The 22,550-nt window shown below is 44.7% G+C and overlaps 1 protein-coding gene across 4 annotated transcripts in view; it reads right to left on the bottom strand.

Annotated features, from left to right (window-relative positions):
• Positions 1-19,317, bottom strand: part of wash1 (WAS protein family homolog 1) — a 34,760-nt gene extending 15,443 nt beyond the window's left edge. The window contains exons 1-3 of one of the 4 annotated variants that reach the window (XM_070900441.1): positions 19,297-19,317; positions 17,740-17,899; positions 4,721-4,832 (exon numbers count right to left, since the gene is read on the bottom strand). In XM_070900441.1, the coding sequence (XP_070756542.1) occupies positions 4,721-4,832; positions 17,740-17,879 (252 nt within the window). In that variant the 5' untranslated portion in view covers positions 17,880-17,899; positions 19,297-19,317. Of the gene's footprint in view, positions 1-4,720; positions 4,833-17,739; positions 17,900-18,274; positions 19,107-19,245; positions 19,272-19,296 lie in introns of those variants that run through there. The other 3 variants (XM_070900442.1, XM_070900440.1, XM_070900439.1) reach the window with 3 other exon arrangements.
• Between the last annotated feature and the right edge of the window lie 3,233 nt (positions 19,318-22,550).

The raw sequence follows: 22,550 nt of genomic DNA, 5'->3' as shown, positions 1-22,550 counted from the left end.
TCACACTCCCTTTTCAGAATGCCCTGCACCCGCTCCGAGACATCCTTGACTCTTGCACCAAGGAGGCAACATACCATTCTGGAGTCTCGGTTGTGGCTGCAGAAATGTCTATCTATTCCCCTTAAAATTGAAACCCCTAGAGCTCTCCCACTCTTTTTCCTGCCCTCCTGTGCAGCAGAGCCACCCATGGTGCCATGAACTTGACTGCTGCTGTCCTCCCCTGATGAGTCATTCCTCCCCCCCCCACCCCAACAGTACACAAAGCGGTGTGTCTGTTTTGCAGGGGGATGATCGCAGGGGACCCCTGCACCACATTCCTTGCAATGCTCTTCCTGTTGGTCATCCATTCCCTATCTGGCTGTGTACCCTTTTCCTGCGGTAAGACCAACTCACTAAACGTGCTATTCACGTCATTCTCAGCATCGTGGATGCTCCAGAGTGAATCCACCCGCAGCTCCAGTGCCGCAATGCGGTCCGTCAGAAGCTGCAGCCAGACACACTTAGAAACATAGAAAATAGGTGCAGGAGCAGGCCATTCGAGCCCGCACCACCACTCAATAAGATCATGGCTGATCATTCCCTCAGTATCCCTTTCCTGCTTTCTCTCCATACCCCTTGATCCCTTTAGCCTTAAGGGCCATATCTAACTCCCTCTTGAATATATCCAATGAACTGGCATCAACAACTCTCTGCGGCAAGGAATTCCACAAGTTAACTCTGAGTGAATAAGTTTCTCCTCATCTCAGTCCTAAATGGCCTACCCCTTATCCTAAGATCGTGTCCCCTGGTTCTGGACTTCCCCAACAATCGGGAACATTCTTCCCGCATCTAACCTATCCAGTCCCGTCAGAATCTTATATGTTTCTATGAGATCCCCTCTCATCCTTCTAAACTCCAGTGAATTAAAGGCCCAGTTGATCCAGTCTCTCCTCATACGTCAGTCCAGCCATCCCGGGAATCAGTCTGGTGAACCGTCGTTGCACTCCCTCAATAGCAAGAACATCCTTCCTCAGATTAGGAGACCAAAACTGAACACAAGATTCCAGGTGAGGCCTCACCAAGGCACTGTACAACTGCAGTAAGACCTCCCTGCTCCTATACTCAAATCCCCTAGCTATGAAGGCCAACATACCATTTGCCTTCTTCACCACCTGCTGTACCTGCATGCCAACTTTCAATGACTGATGAACCATGACACCCAGGTCTCGTTGCACCTCCTTTTCCTAATCTGCCGCCATTCAGATAATTTTCTGCCTTCGTGTTTTTGCCACCAAAGTGGATAACCTCACATTTATCCTCATTATACAGCATCTGCCATGCATTTGCCCACTCACCTAACCTGTCCAAATCACCCTGCAGCCTCTTAGCGTCCTCCTCACAGCTCACACCGCCACCCAGTTTAGTGTCATCTGCAAACTTGGAGATATTACACTCAATTCCTTCATCCAAATCATTAATATATATTGTAAAGAGCTGGGGTCCCAGCACTGAGCCCTGCGGCACTCCACTAGTCACTGCCTCCCATTCCGAAAAGGACCCATTTTTCCCGACTCTCTGCTTCCTGTCTGCCAACCAGTTCTCTATCCACGTCAGTACATTACCCCCAATACCATGTGCTTTGATTTTAGACACCAATCTCTTGTGTGGGACCTTGTCAAAGGCTTTTGAAAGTCCAAATACACCACATCCACTGGTTCTCCCTTTTCCACTCTACTAGTTACATCCTCAAAAAATTTCAGAAGATTTGTCAAGCATGATTTCCCTTTCATAAATCCATGCTGACTTGGACCAATCCTGTCACTGCTTTCTAAATGCGCTGCTATTTCATCTTTAATAATTGATTCCAACATTTTCCCCATTACCGCACACGTAGTGGTCAAGTAGTTAGTGCAAGTAATATTTTCATTTATTCAATGCAATTACAATTGTAAATGTGACCAGCTGTATATGTCCCACCTAGCAGAAAGGCACTTTCTCTAAAGTTGTTTTCACCTTTGTAGAGGAAAGTGGCACATAAACGAGAAAGAACCCGAGCAGGAGGAGGCCCGGCAAATTTTCAGCCATTGACACCCTTGGAAGACAGGGTCGCTGCTTTGATGGGTACTGCCTGGAGAAAAGAAATCACCATGCACAAGCTGGGACCACACGCGAGAAAGAGGGCAAGTCCTACAAATTCCACAATCTGGCTTTGCTAAATGTTAAGTACTGCACAGGCTAGCTCTGCTTCGGTTCCTGGGGATGTCTCCGTCAGCTACGTTTCGGTTGATGGAATGTGCGATCATTCATCGTGGTCCTTCAAATCAGCCTGCTGCCTGGCCTGCACGGTGTGAGCCTACTCGTGCCACCCACCCTGCCCCCTCCTCTGCTGCTAACCATTTGTCTGTATTCTGTTATATTTTGCAGAACTTGAGGCCGACCCAGACGATGTAGAAAAAAATTCAGATGAGGACCAGCCTGAACAGGATAACATCTTCGAATCTAACCCTCCAGACCAAGAACATGGGGGGTGGGGCGGAGGGGAGGGGATGAAGCCCCCACTGTTTTACTGACCTTGGAGGAAGTGCTGATCACTGGGGTGACAGCCACTTCTGTGACTAGTGGTTTGAGTGCTGGTGGGAAATTCCATATTTTCCAAATATCTGAGGCTGCGGGTCCCAGTGGTGTGGTGCAGCAGGGCACACCCAGGGCCCCACCTTCCGAGGCCAAGGGTCCCAGTGGGGGGGGGGGGGGGGGGTGCGAGCCACACCCATGGGGAGGAGGGGAAGGGGAGCAGGACCATGCTCTCCTGAGGTGCAGGATCTAACAGATGTGCTTCAGATGATGGCAATGAGTGGGGAGAGAATTGACCTTATGCAATCACTCCTGGACACCATCAGTGGGTTGCGTGACAAGGTAGCAGGACTGTCAGGAGAAGTAACAGCAATCTCACGAGAAATGTCAGTGACCATGAGGGAGGGAATGTCACAGGTAAGTGATGCGTTGTCAGTGAACATCTGGGAGGGAATGTCAGAGATGGTGCAAACACTATCAGTGAACATGAGGGAGGGAATGTCACAGGTAGTTGAGACAGTTTTGAACAACATGGAGGGCATGTTGCAGATCGTTGACACTGTCAGGGCTCATGAGGGACGGTATGTTGGAGTTAGCTGCTGCAATTAAGGGAACACACCCAGAATCCGCGCCCATTGACAGAATCAACTGCCACTCACACTCCAATCCATACACCAGCCTCTGAAGAGCCCCAAGCCAGGCCTGGGCCCCCCACATTGTCGTCTGCTGTCTCCCCCTACCAGAGATGATAGAAAGAATAAGCTTGGTACCAACCCCAGAAACACTGCGCCACCGCCTGCGGGCAGGAGTGGTGGAATCACCAAGAACAAGCACGGTGGGCGGTCTTAGAATAAGGTGGAGGAGAGATAAGTGCAGCCTTTCTTTGCTGCTGCTGCTGTTATTATTATTATTGTTACTGTTGTAACTATTGTTCTCAAATTAAAAGTTTTTTGTAAGTTATGCAAATTTACACGTTTATTAGTAAGTGATCGTAAAGTTTGTAAGAAAGTGATCATAACTGAAAGCTTTAAAGTTTGATACAAGAATAATTTTATTAAAGTTAACTTAAATACAAACTGTTAACATTTTGAAAATATTTTACATTAAAACTGAATCATTTCCATTATTTGTTCGATTATTAAAACTTCTCTCTTCTCTCCCACCCCCCAAATAAATGCAGTCTTGTGTGGGCTTGTTTTCCAGCCGAGCCCCGATCGCGGGGCGCATTCTGCCAGCCAAAGCTACAACCCTCCAGCCCTGTTTGAAGATGTTCGGTGGTGGCGTGTAAGTAAGAAAAAAAAATGAAAACTTCAGAAATCCAAAACACTTCCATTTACTACGCTGACAGGCTAAAAAAAAGTTGAACTTTATTATTGATTTTTAGAGTGTTCTTGACTCCCTCCAAAATCTTCGATTAAAAACAATGGCATCTTTCAGTGCCGATTTGTCAATGTGCGCTGCTTTTTGCTAACCCACCAGAACGTTTTACAGGAGTGGCCAGATAGGCCGACCTAGGAGGAAAACTTTTTGGCCAAACTGCGAAAAATTATGAAAATCGGCACAGACATGAGGCGACGTATTACGTAAAAAAAAACTCACCTAGAAAAATCGTAACTAACTCAGTTACACCGGCACAGATCGCAGGGGGAAACTTTGAAAAAAATAAATACGCCAGAAAAAAAGAGAACGCCAAAAAAAACGGCGTAAATGACCCAGGAAAATTGAACCCTTAATTGTGGCAGCTCTGTTCAATGTGCCAGACCCTATGACAGCAAACAGTCGTTTCAGATTCAAACATAGTTTACAATGGCACCTCAGTAAGTAAAGAAGGAAGTCAAACTGGGCAACTGACTAGAATTATAATTAATTATGAGATCTATTTAGATTAAATTTGTATTGTTACAGGCTCTGCAAACTGTAATGGAAATTTGGTATACAAACGGTTAAATAGTTTCCTGACTGGAAGTGCAGAAAATGCCTCAGAGAAAACTGGAGTTGAAGTGCTGTTATTTAGCATTTTACATTGTCATCTAAATGCAAATCATGCAACAAAGAGGGTCAGCAGCACACTGAAGGAATTTTTTTTGAATTCACAAATCCCCATTTCCATGTAGAAAAATGGTCCAGAATCACACTCGCACCCAGATAACCCCGGATAATTAGCCCTTACTTTAGTGGCTTTCTTGCTGCCTTTGATTTTCTTGATCTTTGCTTGTGCCAAGTTGATCCGGTCATTAATGGACTGCAAGCGCGTTTGGTTGCTCTCCACATTTTGGGAAACCCTGCAACAAGACATCCTGCTGTTAAGATTTGTTCTAAATGGTGAAATGTCATTCTGAAAATATATTTCACTACTCAGTTAAGATTTATGGAATTAAGGAAAGGATAGTAAACTGGATTCATGATTGGAAGGGAAAAAAAAAGAGACAATAAAGGTTAAGAGCAGTTTCTCAGAGTAGTTGGATATGAATAGCAATGTCCCACAGGGTTCCGTCTGAGGCCACTCTGTACATCAATGATTTGAATATAGGCCTAGAGGGAGCGGTGTTGGAATTTGTAATTGGTACAAAATAGGTAGTATAGTTAATTCTTTAGAAGACCAAAGGAAGTTGTAAAGGGATATTCATTTGAGAGAATGGGCTTAAGAAAAGTAGATGAAATACAATGTCAGTGTGTGGGCTGACGCATTTTGGTAAAAGAAAATAACAAAAATTATACTCTGGATGCATTGGTTGTAATCTACCAAAATTCTCTGGATTCTGGGGAGATCCCAGTGGATTGGAAAACCGCAAATGTAACACCCCTATTTTAAAAAGGAGGCAGATAGAAAGCAGGAAACGATAGACCAGTTAGCCTAACATCTGTCATTGGGAAAATGCTGGAGTCCATTATTAAGGAAGCAGTAGCAGAACATTTGGAAAAGCATAATTCAATCAAGCAGAGTCAGCATGGTTTTATGAAAGGGAAATCATGTTTGACAAATTTGCTGGAGTTCTTTGAGGGTGTAATGAGCAGGGAGGATAAGGGGGAACCAGTGGATGTGGGTATTTGGATTTCCAGAAGGCATTCGATAAGGTGCCACATAAAAGGTTACTGCACAAGATAAAAGTACATGGGGTTGGGGGCACGATTAGCATGATAGAGGATTGGCTAACTAACAGAAAACAGAGTCGGCTTAAATGGGTCATTTTCCGGTTGGCAAACAGTGATTAGTGGGGTGCCGCAGGGATCGGTGCTGGGGCCTCAACTATTTACAATCTATGTTAATGACTTGGATGAAGGGACTGAGTGTAATGTAGCCAAGTTTTCTCATGATACAAAGATGGGTGGGAAAGCAAATTGTGAGGAGGACACAAAAAATCTGCAAAAGGATATAGACAGGCTAAGTGAGTGGGCAAAAATTTGGCAGATGGGAATATAATGTGGGAAAATGTGAGGTTATCCACTTTGGTGGAAAAAATAGAAAAGCAAGTTATAATTTAAATGGAGAAAAATTGCAAAGTGCTGCAGTACAGCGGGACTTGGGGGTCCTTGTGCATGAAACACAAAAAGTTAATATGAAGGTACAGCAACTAATTAGGAAGGCAAATGGAATATTGGTATTATTGCAAGGGGGATGGAGTATAAAAGCAGGGAAGTTCTGCTACAACTGTACAGGGTATTGGTGAGGCCACATCTGGAGTACTGCGTACAGTTTTGAACTCCGTATTTAAGGAAGGATATACTTGCATTGGAGGCTGCTCAGAGAAGGTTCACTAGGTTGATTCCGAAGACTTATGAAGATAGGTTGAGCCTATACTCATTGGAGTTCAGAAGAATGAGAGGTGATCTTATCGAAACAAAAGATAATGAGGGGGCTTGACAAGGTGGATGCAGAGAGGATATTTCCACTCATAAGGGAAACTAAAACTTGGGAACATAGTCTCAGAATAATAAGGGGCCGCCCATTTAAAACTGAGATGAGGAGGAATTTCTTCTCAGGGGGTTGTAAATCTGTGGAATTCTCTGCCCTAGAGAACTGTGGAGGCTGGGTCATTGAATATATTTAAGGCAGAGATGGACAGATTTTTGAGCGATAAGGGAATAAAGGGTTATGGGGAGCGGGCAGGGAAGTGGAGCTGAGTCCATGATCAGATCAGCCACGATCTTATTAAATGGTGGAGCAGGCTTGAGGTGCCAAATGGCCTACTCCTGCTCCTATTTCCTATGTTCTTATGGAGGTAGGCTTAGTGCATTGATAGAGCACAGGGATTTGGGGTACAAGTTCACAGAACATTACAAGGCAGCATCACTGATAAGGCTGTTACAAAAGATAATGGAATTCTAAGTTTTATTTCGAGGTAGAGAATATAAAAGTAAAGAGGTAATGATGAGCGTATACAAAATCTTAAGATCTCAATTAGAGGATTGTTCAGTATTGGGCTCCACATTATATGGAGGATATTGAGGTTTTAGAGGGTACAACATAGATTTTGAGGTCTCCTCAAAAAAAAACCTTTGACCCCCTCTGCCCTTGCAAACTACCACCCCATCTCCAACCTCCCTTTCCTCTCCAAAGTCCTTGAATGTGCTGTCACCTCCCAAATCTGTGCCCACCTTTCCGGCACACCAATCCCTTCAATCAGGTTTTCGCCCCTACTAGTGTCAAAAGGGCTCTCAGTCACAAATTACATATTTTGTGACTGTGACAAAGGTAAACTATTTCTCCTCATCCTTCTTGACCTGTCTGCAGTCTTTGACACGGCTGGCCACTCCATCCTCCTCCAACGTCATCCAAAACAAGGCTGCCCATGTCCTAACTCACACCAAGTTCTGCTCACCAATCACCTCTGTGCTCGCTGACCTACGTTGGCTCCCGGTTAAGCAATGCCTCAATTTTAAAATGCCCATTCTTATTTTCAAATTCCTCGATGGCCTCGTCCCTCCCTACCTCTGGAATCTCCTCCAGCCCCACAACATCCCCCCAGCCACCACAATATCTCTGCGCTCCTCCAATTCTGGCCTCTAGAGCATCCTCGATTTTAATCATTTAACCATTGGTGGCCACGCCTTCAGCTGCCTAGGCCCTAAGCTCTGGAATTCCCTCCTTAAACCTCTCTGCCTCGCTAACCCCTCTTTCTTCCTTTAAGACGCTCCTTAAAACCTACCTTTGACCAAGCTTTTGGTCACCTGCCCCAATTTCTCCTTATGTGGCTTGGCATCAAATTTTGTTTTATAACACTCGAGAGGCACCTTGGGACGTTTTACTATGTTAAAGGTACTATATAAATTCAAGTTGTTGTTGAGGAAATACAAGTAAGACAGACTTGAATAATTGGGACTTTTCCATCAGAGCAATGCAGATTACGGGGCGACTTGACAGAAGTGTTTAAAATTATGAATGCATGAGATAGGGTAAATAGAAACAGTGTTGTTTCTAGTAGTTGAGGATTCTAGAATGAGAGGCCATAGATACAAGAATAAATATAAGAAATTTAGAACAGAGACCAAAAGATATGGTGGTGGATTAAGGAAAATATTTTGAAGGGATACGGGAATAGGATGGAGCGTAAATGTCAACATGGATTGGTTGCGCCGAATGGCCGGTTGTAAATTCTATGCATCATATAATCACAGATAGCACAGGTTTTCCTTATTGCACTGCCTCAATTCTCCCTTCCCCCAGTAATTCTCGATTCTGCTACTCACCATCTCCTTTGGAGCATCTTGTCTGCTCCCACCCCCGAAGATCGTACCATCTCGCACATGCATACAGACACGCACAACCCAGCCAAAAACATACAGAATACAGAAACTTAATTGTAGGCAAAATATTTGAACTTGTGATTAAGATTAGACCCTTCAGATGCAGAATTGGTTCTAAACCAAAATAATGCAAATCCTGTAGTCCTCACCATGAAGCAAGATTGTGACAAGAAGAGCACTGAGGGCAGAGTTTTAAATATTTAAGAGTGTTCCTTTCATTTTAAATGCTATTAGCGATAACAATGCATTATGGCAATTTTTACTGCAATCTTCATTCTGTCAATGTTGCAAGGAAACTCAACCTGCAGACAGCTTAAGTGTATCTACTTGAAATCATGCTCCAAAGTGTTACATTTAATGTATCAACTCCCGAGTCGTAAAAATTATAATATGGAGAGTGTGTTGGATTCAAAACAAAGGCTATCAATTTCGTGCCTATGATCAGCAGGAGTTGAATTAAGGCATAGAATCCTTGCAGTCAGAGTAAATCGACTTTCAAATCATCATCATCATCATCAGCAGTTCCTCGGAAGTGAGGAAGACTTGCTTCCATTCTAAAAGTGAGTTCTCAGGTGGCTGTACAGTCCAATGCGAGAATTGAAGTCTTTGTCACAGGTGGGGCAGACAATGGTGAAGGAAAGGGTGGGTGGGGAGTCTGGTTTGCCACACGCTCCTTCCACTGTCTGCATTTGATTTCTGCATGCTCTCGGTGACGAGACTCGAGGCCCTCCGGATGCTCTTCCTCCATTTTGGGCGGTCTTGGGCCAGGGATTCCCAGGTGAGGGTGGGGACGTTGCACTTTATCAAGGAGGTTAGAGGGTGTCCTCTATTAGATTTTATCTAATCATTCTGAGGTGGATTCCAACATAGGTCCCAAAAGTGAAAGGCCAGTATCTAACCCAAGATCCCTCATCAAACATATCTGTTCATTCTTTAAGCAAAAAAAAGCATCAGAGCATGGGAGACCAGGCTTCGCTAAGCTCCTAATTGTACAAATTATGGTTTTTGCTAGCAGCTCCATAACGGACTGAGTGAATTCCATACATACAGGACTCTAGGATATTACAGACCTGCTGTGATACAAGCACAGCATTAGAAGACCACAAACAAAAGTTACACTGGGGTGCATTACATAGAAGTTAACAGGTTATAAAGGACCCATAATAGAGGTCTTATTCTGAGCAACCTTTTTCACTGTTCTGTGACACTTTGCATGGATGGAATCCACCAAAAAGCAGAGTTAATTGGATTACATGTTCAGTTGTATTTTAATACACTATACAATGGAGCTATATCTTTAGAGCTCTGGTCCCAGAACACCAATAGCCATCTGACATTTTCTAATGGCTTTGATAGAATTTAATGCAATAGTTTTACAAACCCTTTTCCATCAACATTGAAAACAGGCAGAAAGAGGAAGGTCTCGCATTCCACTCTGCAATCTTCTCAGCACCGCGGAATGACAGCACAAGGAAGACGGTTATGGTTGTTGGAAGCCATTCATCTCAGCCCCAGGACATTGCTGCAGGAGTTCCTCAGAGCAGTGTCCTAGGTCCAACCATCTTCAGCTGCTTCATCATTGACCATCCTTCCATCATAAGGTCAGAAGTCGGGATGTTCGCTGATGATGGCATAGTGTTCAGTTCTAATCGCAGCTCCTCATGATGAAGCAGTCCGTGCCTGCATGCAGCATGACCTGGATGACACTCTTGGGCTGATAAGTGGCAAGTAACATTCATGCCACACAAGTGTCAGGCAATAACCATCTCCAACTAGAGAGTCTAACCACTGCCCCTTGATATTCAACAGCATTACCATCACTGAATCCCCCACCATCAACATCCTGGGGGTCACCATTGACCAGAAGCTTAATTGGACCAGCCACATAAATACTCTGGCTACAAGAGCAGGTCAAAGGCTGGGTATTCTGCAGCGAGTGACTCACCTCCTGATTCCCCAAAGACTTTCCGCCATCTACAAAGGCACAAGAAGCTCGACAGCATCCAGGACAAAGCAGCCTGCTTAATTGGCACCCCATCCACCACCTTCAACATTCACTCCCTCCACCACCAGCACACCGTGTCTGCAGTGTGTACCATCTACAAGATGCACTGCAGCAACTCAGCTAGGCTTCTTCGGTAGCATCTTCCAAACCCGCAACCTCTACCACCTAGAAGGACAAGGGCAGCAGGTACATGGGAACATCATCACCTATATAAGTTCCCCTACAAGTCACGTACCATCCTGACTGAAGTATATCGTCATTCCTTCATCATTGCTGGATCAAACCCTGAACTCCCTCCCGAACAGCACTGTGGGAGTACTTTCACGTCACAGACTGCAGCGGTTCAAGGCGGCGGCTCCCCACCACCTTCTCAAGGACAATAAATGCTGGCCTTGCCAGCGATGTCCACATCCCAGGAACAAAGAAAAGAAAATGAAGTCTAAGTAATGTGCAGTTAATGCAGAATAAAAATATCAACCTCAAGTTTTGCAACAAGGATTAGAGACACTCAGAGCAGAACAAAGTAATTTCATAGTTAGTTTGAGTTAAGCCTAGATTGCCACTGGCCAAGAAAAATTACTGCGCTCCTGGACCGCCCAATTTCAAAGTTCCAGCTCAGGCACCACATTGTTGGAACAAACACTATTCAGTAACAGAGCTGCTCGTGACAGGAAAAGCTATTTCTTTACTATTAACCTGAAAGAACTTCCTAAAAATATAGTTTTAATGTTTAAAGTTGAAATACTTCCAATTCCGCCCTTCTAGTTGTCCCAATTCCTCCCTCCATCCTTTCAAAAAATGTAAATGTTACTTTTTTGGAACAATTGCTTCCTTTCCATGTTTCCCCCCCACCCCACTTCCCTCCTAAAATGAGGTCAATAACCTGTTTTTTGATACCAAAACAGGAAAGCTTAAGCACACCAGGACAAGTATACCTATCTACATGTGGTGAAAGGGTTAAGACTACAGAGGGAAAAGACAACATGGGGGCATGTTACTCAGAGGGATGTGCTGTGTCCAAGCAATACTCCTCTGGAAGGTTATACCCAGGAACTTCTGCTCTTTGCTGGTCTTGATAAGTTTTGTCAGTAACTCAAGTTTTTGCATTCTATTATTGTACTTGTTTCGTTTGTGATTTTCTGGTGTTCAGTAGAATTTGCCATTAGAATGTCCAGTTCTCTAGATCAGCCAGTACTGCTGATTACAGCAAATATCCTTTACTCTTTATGCACAATCTAGTCACATCACGAGCCAATTAGAAAGCAGGGTTGGAGGACCGCATGATCAAATCTACACAATGTGACTAGGCAAAATTCCTGATGGGGTTATATTAAGCAGATACAGGCATGAAGAGCCACATGAACCAGCTCACGGGACAACTGGGTAAGAGTCAACATAGGTTATGTTTATTCCCATCTACTGGGTGCTCACTGGTCAGATGATCCATTCATTTTACTGGAACTGGTTTCAATGATGGATTGAACAAAGTAGGACTGAATTTCTACTTTTACAATAGTTAAAAACCCTGCAAATACCAGAAAACAAAAATAAAAACTGGTTATATCATCTAGCAGTTTCCTATTAAGCAATTTGTAGACCATCTATTAGCTGATTGCAGCATCTGCAGTTTCTCCTCTATTTTTTTCCCAGCCGTACTAACATTCTCCTTTATTTTTCGTTTTCAGTTCCAAGAAAGGGCTACACACCCAAACGTTTCTCTTTACAGGTGCTGACTGACCTGCTGACCCTAACCGCTGAGTAGTTCCAGCAGGTTTCTTTTTTTTTTATTTCTACTTTTACAGTATTTGCACTGGAAAGCATAAATGGGGGCTCGATCACAAAAGTTATAGACCTTTTCAAAAACTAGAGTCCTTTTCAACGTGAGCTTTCATTGAATTTCAGAACATGTTTTAAGTCATAGTAACTGTCATAGTAACTGTGATTCAACTTGCCAATTTAAAATGTAATATTCACATCATTATAAAACAGTGATGAATTCAGATGTCAATTCTCCTATCTATCCAATACCTACAGTAAATGATGTCTTTCATTCTTTCAGGGGGGGGGGGGAGCAAAATTTATGTGCCAATTAATAATTGTTTTTATATAACTGGTAAAATAGCAATTCTACAGAGGTGGTATACACATCTTATCAATCTTTCCAACCACAAAAATTCCCAGCTGCTTCAAATCAGTCAGACCAATAGCATCACAATGCTTTAGGAAAGTGAGTTAGATTTAAAATTCTTGAGGTTTTTCTCTCTTACTGCATCTTTTTTTTGGTTCACATTTCCAGCAAAGGGGGAGGTGTCACCTGATCTCCATGACCAGGAATCCTGGCCTAATGTTCCTGCCCCAGGGACAATGAGACCCATTATAAATGGCTCTATTGCTCTCGTGCACGAGTTCAAGTAACTCAGCACAGCAATCAAGCCTGAACATTTCCAGCGATATGTCTTACTTCCATCAAACATTGCCATTTACTCTACTCAAATCTTAGGACTTCAGCAAGGACTTTCCTCATTGCTTGATGATAAAATTAGTATCTTTGGACTCATTGGATGTCTTAAATGCAAATATCATAGCTACCCCTATAGTTCAAGTAGTTAAAAAGATAAAAAGAGCAGCTGAGTCAGATACCAGGAAGGTCCCAGGTTTGATCCTCAGTTGTGCCAAGTTAGACGATGTGTCAGCCAGTGTGGCAGTAGGGATACAACAATGCTGGGGATACAACAATGGTATTAGAGGGGGGGGATAATTAGCTAGTACAAGTCTGGGTTCAGATATGACAGCCCGTACAGTCAAATAGTTCACAGACACATTCTGAGCACACACATGCCCACTAGGATGAAGTGCCATGGGCAATCTATGCCAATAGAAATTTACCCCAGCAAGAATTCAACACTGTCAGATGAGGAGAGTAAAAGGGAAAAAAATCCTTGGTGATAAGGGAGGTTAGCACATTGATGTTAAATAATATGGCTGTGCTTATTTGCAACAAAAGTGGGCTGGACCAGATTTCTGATTGGTCCCCTTGGAGGATAAGGCACACCCAACAGTTTGTCTGGAATGTGTAATTTGATCTTGCCTGCTGCAGAGTAATTCAAATTCTCTGCACCCCACCCCCCCCACCTGTTCCTGTCCCTCCACCCACCTGAGCACCTGCCCTTCTCCAGGCTTGCAACAGGGAAGAAATAAGGTTCAAGCCACAAACTCTGGCTGGGCGCATGCGGCTGCAACATTGGGTGTGCTTGCATGGCTCCAGTAGCAGGGCAGGACGGTGTTTATAATCGGCCGCGCCCCCATACAGGTGCGCATGCGCATAACTTGTTCAATAATCACTCTGAAATACTACTACTGATGGAAAGACACAGACTTGTTACACAGGTGATCATGGTGCAAGTTTTCAATCTCGCCTGTGTTGTCACGAGTAGGAGTGACAATCAGAAGCTAGATACTTCCCCACAGCTATGGAAAGAACCATATTTGCCTGCTGTTGTGCACCCGATTGTATCCATTGGCACCAGCATCAAGGCCTAGAACTAAGTAACCTACCTGCCTACCCTCCAAGCTATCGGATAATGTGTACCGAGTCTCCACTAACCACATTTGAATTGGAAACATGCTACGTGATACAGTTAGGGCAATTGTGGGTATCCCCTCTCTTTTTGACATATGTAGAGTTTTAATGTTTATTTTGGGCGAGGACTGATAATACTTAGGTAGAATTTTTTAAAATACCCAATATCACCAAGCCATAGAACACATCAGGTGCAGATTAAAGTTATCTTTATCTCACTCCAACAAGTCTTAGCCCTATTCTCAGAAGCACATTCATTTCTGCACCAATTTTCATTTCTGCACCAATTTTCATTTCTTATATCAAGCACCACAAGCATTATTACCAGGTAAGTCTCCATTTTTGCATGGACTAATTCACACTATGAATGGTGTTGAGACAGTCAACCAAATCTGTTTTAGCCAGCAGATTGACAAGATTTACATCCAGTCATTCTTGCTAGATTTGAACTCGAATCTCAATAACAAGATATTATGTGAACCCACTTCTAATCCGATCCCCCATCAATAATCACAATTTTACAGAATTATCTAATCCATCCTCTACCCAGTCCACAAACATCAAAATATAATCTCCTTAATTCCCATAAAAATGTACAAATATTATTACATACATAAATATCTAAATGGCGCATCACCTGCCTAGCTGTCTGCCACCTCCCATTGCTTCCCCAGTCATCTCCTTCCTTCCTCCAGCTTGGGTCAACATACTCAACAGCTTCCTTGGTTCTCATGATGTCATCAACACTAAATCACTCAAGGTCTCTCATCCCCAACTGTTCCCCTAAGTGCCTCAAATCCAAGGGAAGTAGACTTGAATGCAAATGGCACATAAACTCTTTTCTCAGTAACTAACCATCTTCTTTCATTGCTTCCTCCATTTTTACCTCCAATAAGGAGTACGAGAAGCTTGTGTCACAAAGATCAAAAATGAACTGCCTCCTCCTCTTCTCCCACAATCATGTTACATAGAAAATAGGTGTAGGAGTAGGCCATTCGGCCATTCGAGCCTGCACCACCATTCAATAAGATTATGGCTGATCATTCACCTCAGTACCCCTTGATCCCTTTAGCCGTAAGGGCCATATCCAACTCCCTCTTGAATATATCTAACGAACTGGCATCAACAACTCTCTGCGGAAAAGAATTCCACAGGTTAACAACTCTGGGTGAAGAAGTTTCTCCTCATCTCGGTCCTAAATGGCTTACCCCTTATCCTTAGATTGTGACCCCTGGTTCTGGACTCCCCCAACATCGGGAACATTCTTCCTGCATCTAACCTGTCCCGTCCCGTCAGAATTTTATATGTTTCTATGAGATCCCCTCTCATTCTTCTAAACTCCAGTGAATACAGGCCCAATCGATCCAGTCTCTCCTCATATGTCAGTCCTGCCATCCCGGGAATCAGTCCGGTGAACCTTCGCTGCACTCCCACAATAGCAAGAACGTCCTTCCTCAGATTAGGAGCACAAAACTGAACACAATATTCTAGGTGAGGCCTTACCAAGGCCCTGCACAGCTGCAGCAAGACCTCCCTGCTCCTATACTCAAATCCCCTAGCGATGAAGGCCAACATGCCATTTGCCTCCTTCACCGCCTGCTGCACCTGCATGCCAACCTTCAATGACTGATGTACCATGGCACCCAGGTCTCGTTGCACCTCCCCTTTTCCTAATCTGCCACCATTCAGAGAATATTCTACCTTCATGTTTTTGCCACCAAAGTGGATAACCTCACATTTATCCACATTATACTGCATCTGCCATGCATTTGTCCACTCACCTAACCTGTCCAAGTCACCCTGCAGCCTCTTAGCATCCTCCTCACTGTTCACACCACCACCCAGCTTAGTGTCATCTGCAAACTTGGAGATACTACTCTCAATTCTTTCATCTAAATCATTGATGTATATTGTAAATAGCTGGGGTCCCAGCACTGAGCCCACTAGTCACTGCCTGCCATTCTGAAAAGGACATAGAAACATAGAAAATAGGTGCAGGAGTAGGCCATTCGGCCCTTTGAGCCTGCACCACCATTCAATAAGATCATGGCTGATCATTCACCTCAGTACCCCTTTCCTGCTTTCTCTCCATACCCCTTGATCCCTTTAGACGCAAGGGCCATATCTAACTTCTTCTTGAATATATCCAATGAACTGGCATCACCAACTCTCCTGTTTCAGGACTTTTGGTCCATTCATGGGTTTGATAAGAGTAACTTTTAGATGTTGGGTCATCAAAAGTAAAGTGTATTCATACAAGTTTATAAAAAACACACAAAGATGGATGGTAGTTAAAAGACTAAACAATAAGCAATTCTTTAGCCTGTCTCAGTAAATCAATAAAAGTCTCACTCAAAGTGCTGCAAACTCTCTAGCCCTGAGCACTTGGCAGGGGTTTTCTGGCAGGCCTTCTCTTCTGGCTGTGAACTCAGATAAAGATAGAGACACAGGCAGTCAAGTCCAATAAAGGCTGCAAAATCAATCAATCAAGTTTTAAACAGAAAAGCTGCAAGAGACAGTAGGAGAATTCAGGAGGGTTATTAGGAGTTGTTTGGAACACCCATGGACATGGATCTGATTATAACTCTTGCTCTGCATGGTCACTTGCTGTGAAATAAAATACAACAATTCATATCATACCAGGTGTTTGCTCAGCTCACCTTCAGAAAGATTGGAAAAGCACTTGCGACACATGCAAAAAACACAAATATCTAGTTCAGGTCATCAAGGGGGATATCATTGTTGCACCCGAGTTACACTATTGTACAAGTAGATATTGGGCAGCGTTAGTGTACTCTGGTACTTAAAGGACATGGAAACCAACCCCATACCTATCCACTGCTCTTGCTGAAACCCTCATCTGTGCTTTCATTATCTTCAAATTTTATTTCTTCAACATCCACTTGCTGGCCTCCTGAACTCTATCCTTCATAACCTGCAACCCGACCAAACTTTGCCACCCACTCGCCTTCCTTGCTCAATTGATTTCTTGTTCCCCAATTCAATATCTTCATTCTCATGAATGAATCTCTCCAGTGCCTTACCCCTCCCTCCCTCAGCAACCTAGGAATGTAGAGGATCAGCAAAGATCATTGCAATCCATCTGGGCAGTGTCTGTATCTAGGAGATATATCTCAACAATACACATTACACTCCTCTATCATTTTTTTTTCCTCCAGCTGCTTATCTGTCTCTTGTTTTCCGACATAACCAGGCTCCACTGCTTACCTTGGCAGTCCATTTCTCACCTTAGGCACTCTTTGCATTGTTAAATCCAAATTAATTTTTCACCTGCATTAAAGATCATATTCTTCAGTCCTCCAGCATCCTGAGGATCACGCCCTCCCTTTCCTCGGCAGCAGTGGCAGAGCACTCAGCCATCGCATCCCTATTCTCTAGAGCTCCCTCCATAAAACCATCTGTCTTGCTACTTCTTTCTTGGTCATTAAAAGCATCCTCAAATCCATTTTTTGGTCACTTCCTCCTTTACTGTTTGATATTCCTGCACTATGACATGCTTCAAGACATTTTATTGCACGAAAGTCACTATATAAATGAAGGTTGTTATTAAATATGAAAACAGTATTATTCTACCTCCTCTAGTTCAGAATATTCTCTATTATTTAAGAAATGAAATTAAAAAGCCTGCACAAATTAGCAATAAATAAATAAAGCCAGTAGAATTCTTCCCTCAAAGGCAGTTTATTAACTTGTTCTCACAAGTGACGCAAACATAGTATCTGGCAACTCAAGAGACAAAAAAAAACAGAACTAAATCTGTGGAGTAATTCCCCTGCTAACACACAACGCCTAATGTTTACACAAGTGCCTCACTACCAATGTCCTTTATGGTTCATACCTAGTGAAGACATCATTGGAGATTTTCTGGAGATACTGAAGGGCATCACTGATCTGGTGAATAGCTTCCTCACGCCGCAAGTCCGGCTGGATGATCGGAACAGTGTACACCTGTCCTTCAGTGAAGTACTTCTGCATCATTTTAATTCAATGTAGGAAAACTAGAAACAAGAAAAGGCAAAGGCAAGAGACGTAAAGGCTGGTTAATCAAGTTCATTTTTCTCAGAAATCAACTGCAGTTTTCTGCTATAATACTGTCATTGTTAATGCTCATGTGACCTTTACTCTTCAAGTGCTCAGGGTTCTTAAAAGCTGATTTCCTGTTTCAAAAGGCCATCTCAACCCTTCAATTAGGCTACAGCCTGCAATTCACAATGATATAGACCATCTGAATCCTTCATTTAGATTCCAGACAGCTTTATTTTCAACCAGAACACGTTGAACTCTTTCACATTGACCAACATGACTAGCTACTCTGCTTTGATCACCGCTGTCTGGTCACCCTTATGGGCTAACACGAAATGCTTACACCGTACCTCAGATGGAAACCGTAGGGATTTAGATCTGATGGTAAAGAAGAAACATGTCAAAACGTCCACTAACACCGGGGTTCATTAATGTGTGACCACGTGGGCAAAATTGAGGCTGCGGTGTTGGTGTCAAGGAGTGTGTGCACAGAGCCCTGTCCCCAGTACTGTGCTGTCACAGCCCTGTCCCCAGTACTGTGCTGTCACAGCCCTGTCCCCAGTACTGTGCTGTCACAGCCCTGTCCCCAGTACTGTGCTGTCACAGCCCTGTCCCCAGTACTGTGCTGTCACAGCCCTGTCCCCAGTACTGTGCTGTCACAGCCCTGTCCCCAGTACTGTGCTGTCACAGCCCTGTCCCCAGTACTGTGCTGTCACAGCCCTGTCCCCAGTACTGTGCTGTCACACCCCAGGCCCCAGTATTGTGCTGTCACACCCCAGGCCCCAGTACTGTGCTGTCACACCCCAGGCCCCAGTACTGTGCTGTCACACCCCAGGCCCCAGTCACACCCCAGGCTCCAGTACTGTGCGGTCACACCCCAGGCCCCAGTACTGTGCTGTCACACCCCAGGCCCCAGTCACACCCCAGGCCCCAGTATTGTGCTGTCACACCCCAGGCCACAGTATTGTGCTGTCACACCCCAGGCCACAGTCACACCCCAGGCCACAGTATTGTGCTGTCACACCCCAGGCCGCAGTATTGTGCTGTCACACCCCAGGCCCCAGAATTGTGCTGTCACACCCCAGGCCCCAGAATTGGGAAACAAACTGTTGCCTCTTCCGAGTCATCAGGCTTGTTGCTGGGCGTGCGTACATGGTTGCGCCTGCTCTGCGCATGTGCAGGGGCGCACACGGCCTGCCGGCACCTGTAGTCCCCCCGCGCATGATGCCGCGCCAGGCCACTAATTTGCTTTGTGCAGTTCGCGGCATCCCCTGCTCCGCGCCATGCCATCCCCCCCCCCCCAGCGCCCAACCTCACTCACAGACACCCACTCGCCAACCGCTGTTTTCAGCTCGGCCCGCCACAGTCTTACCTCAGGAAATGAGCCCGCGCTTGCGCATCGCCTTACCATTTATGCGCTTGCGTATAATTTGCAACCTCAGGCCCTCATTCCGAAAGCCCCGCCCACTACAATAAGCCACGCCCCGGGAGCGCTGCTCGCCGAAAGTTCCTGTTGCCCAGCTGTCCACAAAGTATTTACAGTCCAGAAACAGGCCATTCGGCCCAACAGGTCCATGCCGCTGTTCTACACGAGCCTCCTCCCATCGCTCTTCATTTCACTCTATCAGTGTATCTTCCTAGTCCCTTCTCCCTCATGTGCTTAACTAGCTTCCCCTTAAATGTATCTATGCTAGTTGCCTCAATTACTCCCGTGGTAGCGAGTTCCACATTCTAACCACTCTCTGGGCAAAAAGTTTCTCATGAATTCCCTATTGGATTTATAACTATCTTATATTTATGGACTGTAGTTCTGGTCTCACCGGCAGGTGTAAACATCTTTCTTGTTGAGCCAAATGGCTTGTTTCTGTGCTGTAAATCCTATGTATATCATATGCAAGTGGAAACATCTCCTTTATGTCTACCCTATCAAACCATTTCATAATCTTGACGACCATAGTGTCAGCTGTGGCTCAGTGGGTAGCACATTTGCCTCTGTGTCAGAAGGTTGTGGGTTCAAGTCCCACTCCAGGAACTTCAGTAGAGTTTAATTAAGGGTTAAATTAAACTCTACAAAGGGTTTAATTAAGAGGTGGAAAATAGAGTATGAGAAGAAGCTTACTGGGAACATAGGGCCCAGTTTCGGGCCGTGCCTAAAACGGCCCGTTTTTCACGCCACAAAGTGTGCCTAAAAAAAACGTACCTATTCTTCGGCTCCCTGCAGGTCCTCTGGAGCTGGGCACGGCGCAGCATGAGCTGTGGGGGGCGGAGCCATGTCCCTGCGCTGAAAACAGTGCCGGGACCTCTGCACATGCGCGCTACAGTGGGCGCACATGTGCAGTAGCTCCAGGCGCCCAAAACTGTGGGAGGGGCCCGAAGCATGCAGCCCCTAGCCCTGGCCCAATGGCCTCACCGGGGCTGTGTGGATAAGGCTCACCTTGGACCCGAGCCCCCACCGCTCTCCTCCCCTCCCCCCGGCGGTGACTCAACCTTTGCTTCCCCCGCGACCCGACCTCTGCTTTCCCCCGACTCGACCTGACCTCCGCGCTGCCCCCCCCCCCCCTCCGTGACTCTCCCTCTCCCACCCCCCCCCGACCTCCGTGACTCTTCCCCCCGGACATCTGTGACCCCCTGAGACCCGACGCCACCTACCTGTAAATCCAGCCCAAAGTCTTGGGCCCGGCCGTTCAGCCTCCTTCCCTCCTCTCTCCTTTCTCCTCCTCCCACCCCCCACCCCCTTCACCTTCTCCCCCTTCTCCCCCTCCCCTCACTGTCAGAAACACAGACAGAGAGTGAGAGACACACACAGACAGACAGAGAGATAGAGACACACTGGGGGGGGGCCGTCCCAGCATGCTGTTGGAGGACTCCCGGTGCTGCAGTTGGTAAGTAGAAAATGTTTTATTTATTGATTTTAAACATTTTTTTTATTTTATATTAATTTTTTTTGATTGATTTATTGGTTGATTTATTGATGTATTTATCATTTATTATTGATGATGGCTCTTTATTTATAAAACTGAAGTGTTTAATGTTTGTAAACTTCCCTTTAAACCCCCCCCCCCATTCCCTACGCCTAATTTGTAACCTACGCCTGATTTTCTAAAGTGTAGACAAGGTTTTTTCGAACGTACAAAAATCTTCACTTACTCCATTCTAAGTTAGTTTGGAGTAAGTTTTCACTGCCTAACCTTTGAAAACAGGCGTAAGTGGCCGGACACGCCCCCTTTTGAAAAAAAAATTCTGTTCCAAAGTGAAACTGTTCTAACTGACTAGAACTGAAGCAAACTAAATGCCGAGAATTCAAATTTCTAAGATACTTCATTCTAAACCAGTTACTCCAAAAAAACAGGAGCAACTCAGGCCGAAACTTGGCCCCATTAAAACTGACTGCAAAAGCTTCTATAGATATGTGAAGAGAAAAAGATTAGTGAAGATAAACGTAGGTCCCTTGCAATCGGATTCAGGTGAATTTATAATGGGGAACAAAAAAATGGCAGACCAATTGAACAAATACTTTGGTTCTGTCTTCACGAAGGAAGACACAAATAACCTTCCGGAAGTACTATGGGACCGAGGGCCTAGTGAGAAGGAGGAACTGAAGGATATCCTTATTAGGTGGGAAATTGATGGAATTAAAGACTGATAAATCCCCAGGGCCCGATAGTCTGCATCCCAGAGTACTTAAGGAAGTGGCCCTAGAAATAGTGGATGCATTGGTGATCAGTTTCCAACAGTCTATCGACTCGGGATCAGTTACTATGGACTGGAGGGTAACTAATGTAACACCACTTTTTAAAAAGGGAGGGAGAGAGAAAGCGGGTAATTATAGACCAGTTAGCCTGACATCAGTGGTGGGGAAAATGTTGGAATCAATTATTAAGGATGAAATAGCAGCGCATTTGGAAAGCAGTGACAGGATCGGTCCAAGTCAGCATGGATTTATGAAGGGGAAATCATGCTTGACAAATCTTCTGGAATTTTTTGAGGATGTAACTAGTAGAGTGGACAAGGGAAAACCAGTGGATGTGGTGTATTTGGACTTTCAAAAGGCTTTTGACAAGGTCCCACACAAGAGATTTGTGTACAAAATCAAAGCACATGGTATTCGGGGTAATATACTGACGTGAATAGAGAACTGGTTGGCAGATAGGAAGCAGAGACTCGGGATAAACGGGTCCTTTTCAGAATGGCAGGCAGTGACTAGTGGAGTGCCGCAGGGCTCAGTGCTGGGACCCCAGCTCTTTACAATATACATCAATGATTTAGATGAAGGAATTGAGTGTAATATCTCCAAGTTTGCAGATGACACTAAACTGGGTGGCGGCGTGAGCTGTGAGGGGGACGCTAAGAGGCTGCAAGGTGACTTAGACAGGCTAGGTGAGTGGGCAAATGCATGGCAGATGCAATATAATGTGGATAAATGTGAGGTTATCCACTTTGGTGGCAAAAATGCAAAGACAGAATATTATCTGAATGGTGGCAGATTAGGAAAAGGGGAGGTGCAACGAGACCTGGGTGTCATGGTTCATCAGTCATTGAAAGTTGGCATGCAGGTACAGCAGGCGGTAAAGAAGGCAAATGGTATGTTGGCTTTCATAGCTAGGGGACTTGAGTATAGGAACAGGG

The sequence above is a fragment of the Pristiophorus japonicus genome, chromosome 15 (assembly GCF_044704955.1).
Source record: "Pristiophorus japonicus isolate sPriJap1 chromosome 15, sPriJap1.hap1, whole genome shotgun sequence".
Classification (NCBI taxonomy): Eukaryota; Metazoa; Chordata; class Chondrichthyes; family Pristiophoridae; genus Pristiophorus; species Pristiophorus japonicus.
The sequence above is the reverse complement of the archived record's forward strand: the minus strand, read 5'-3'. Positions and strand labels throughout refer to the sequence as shown.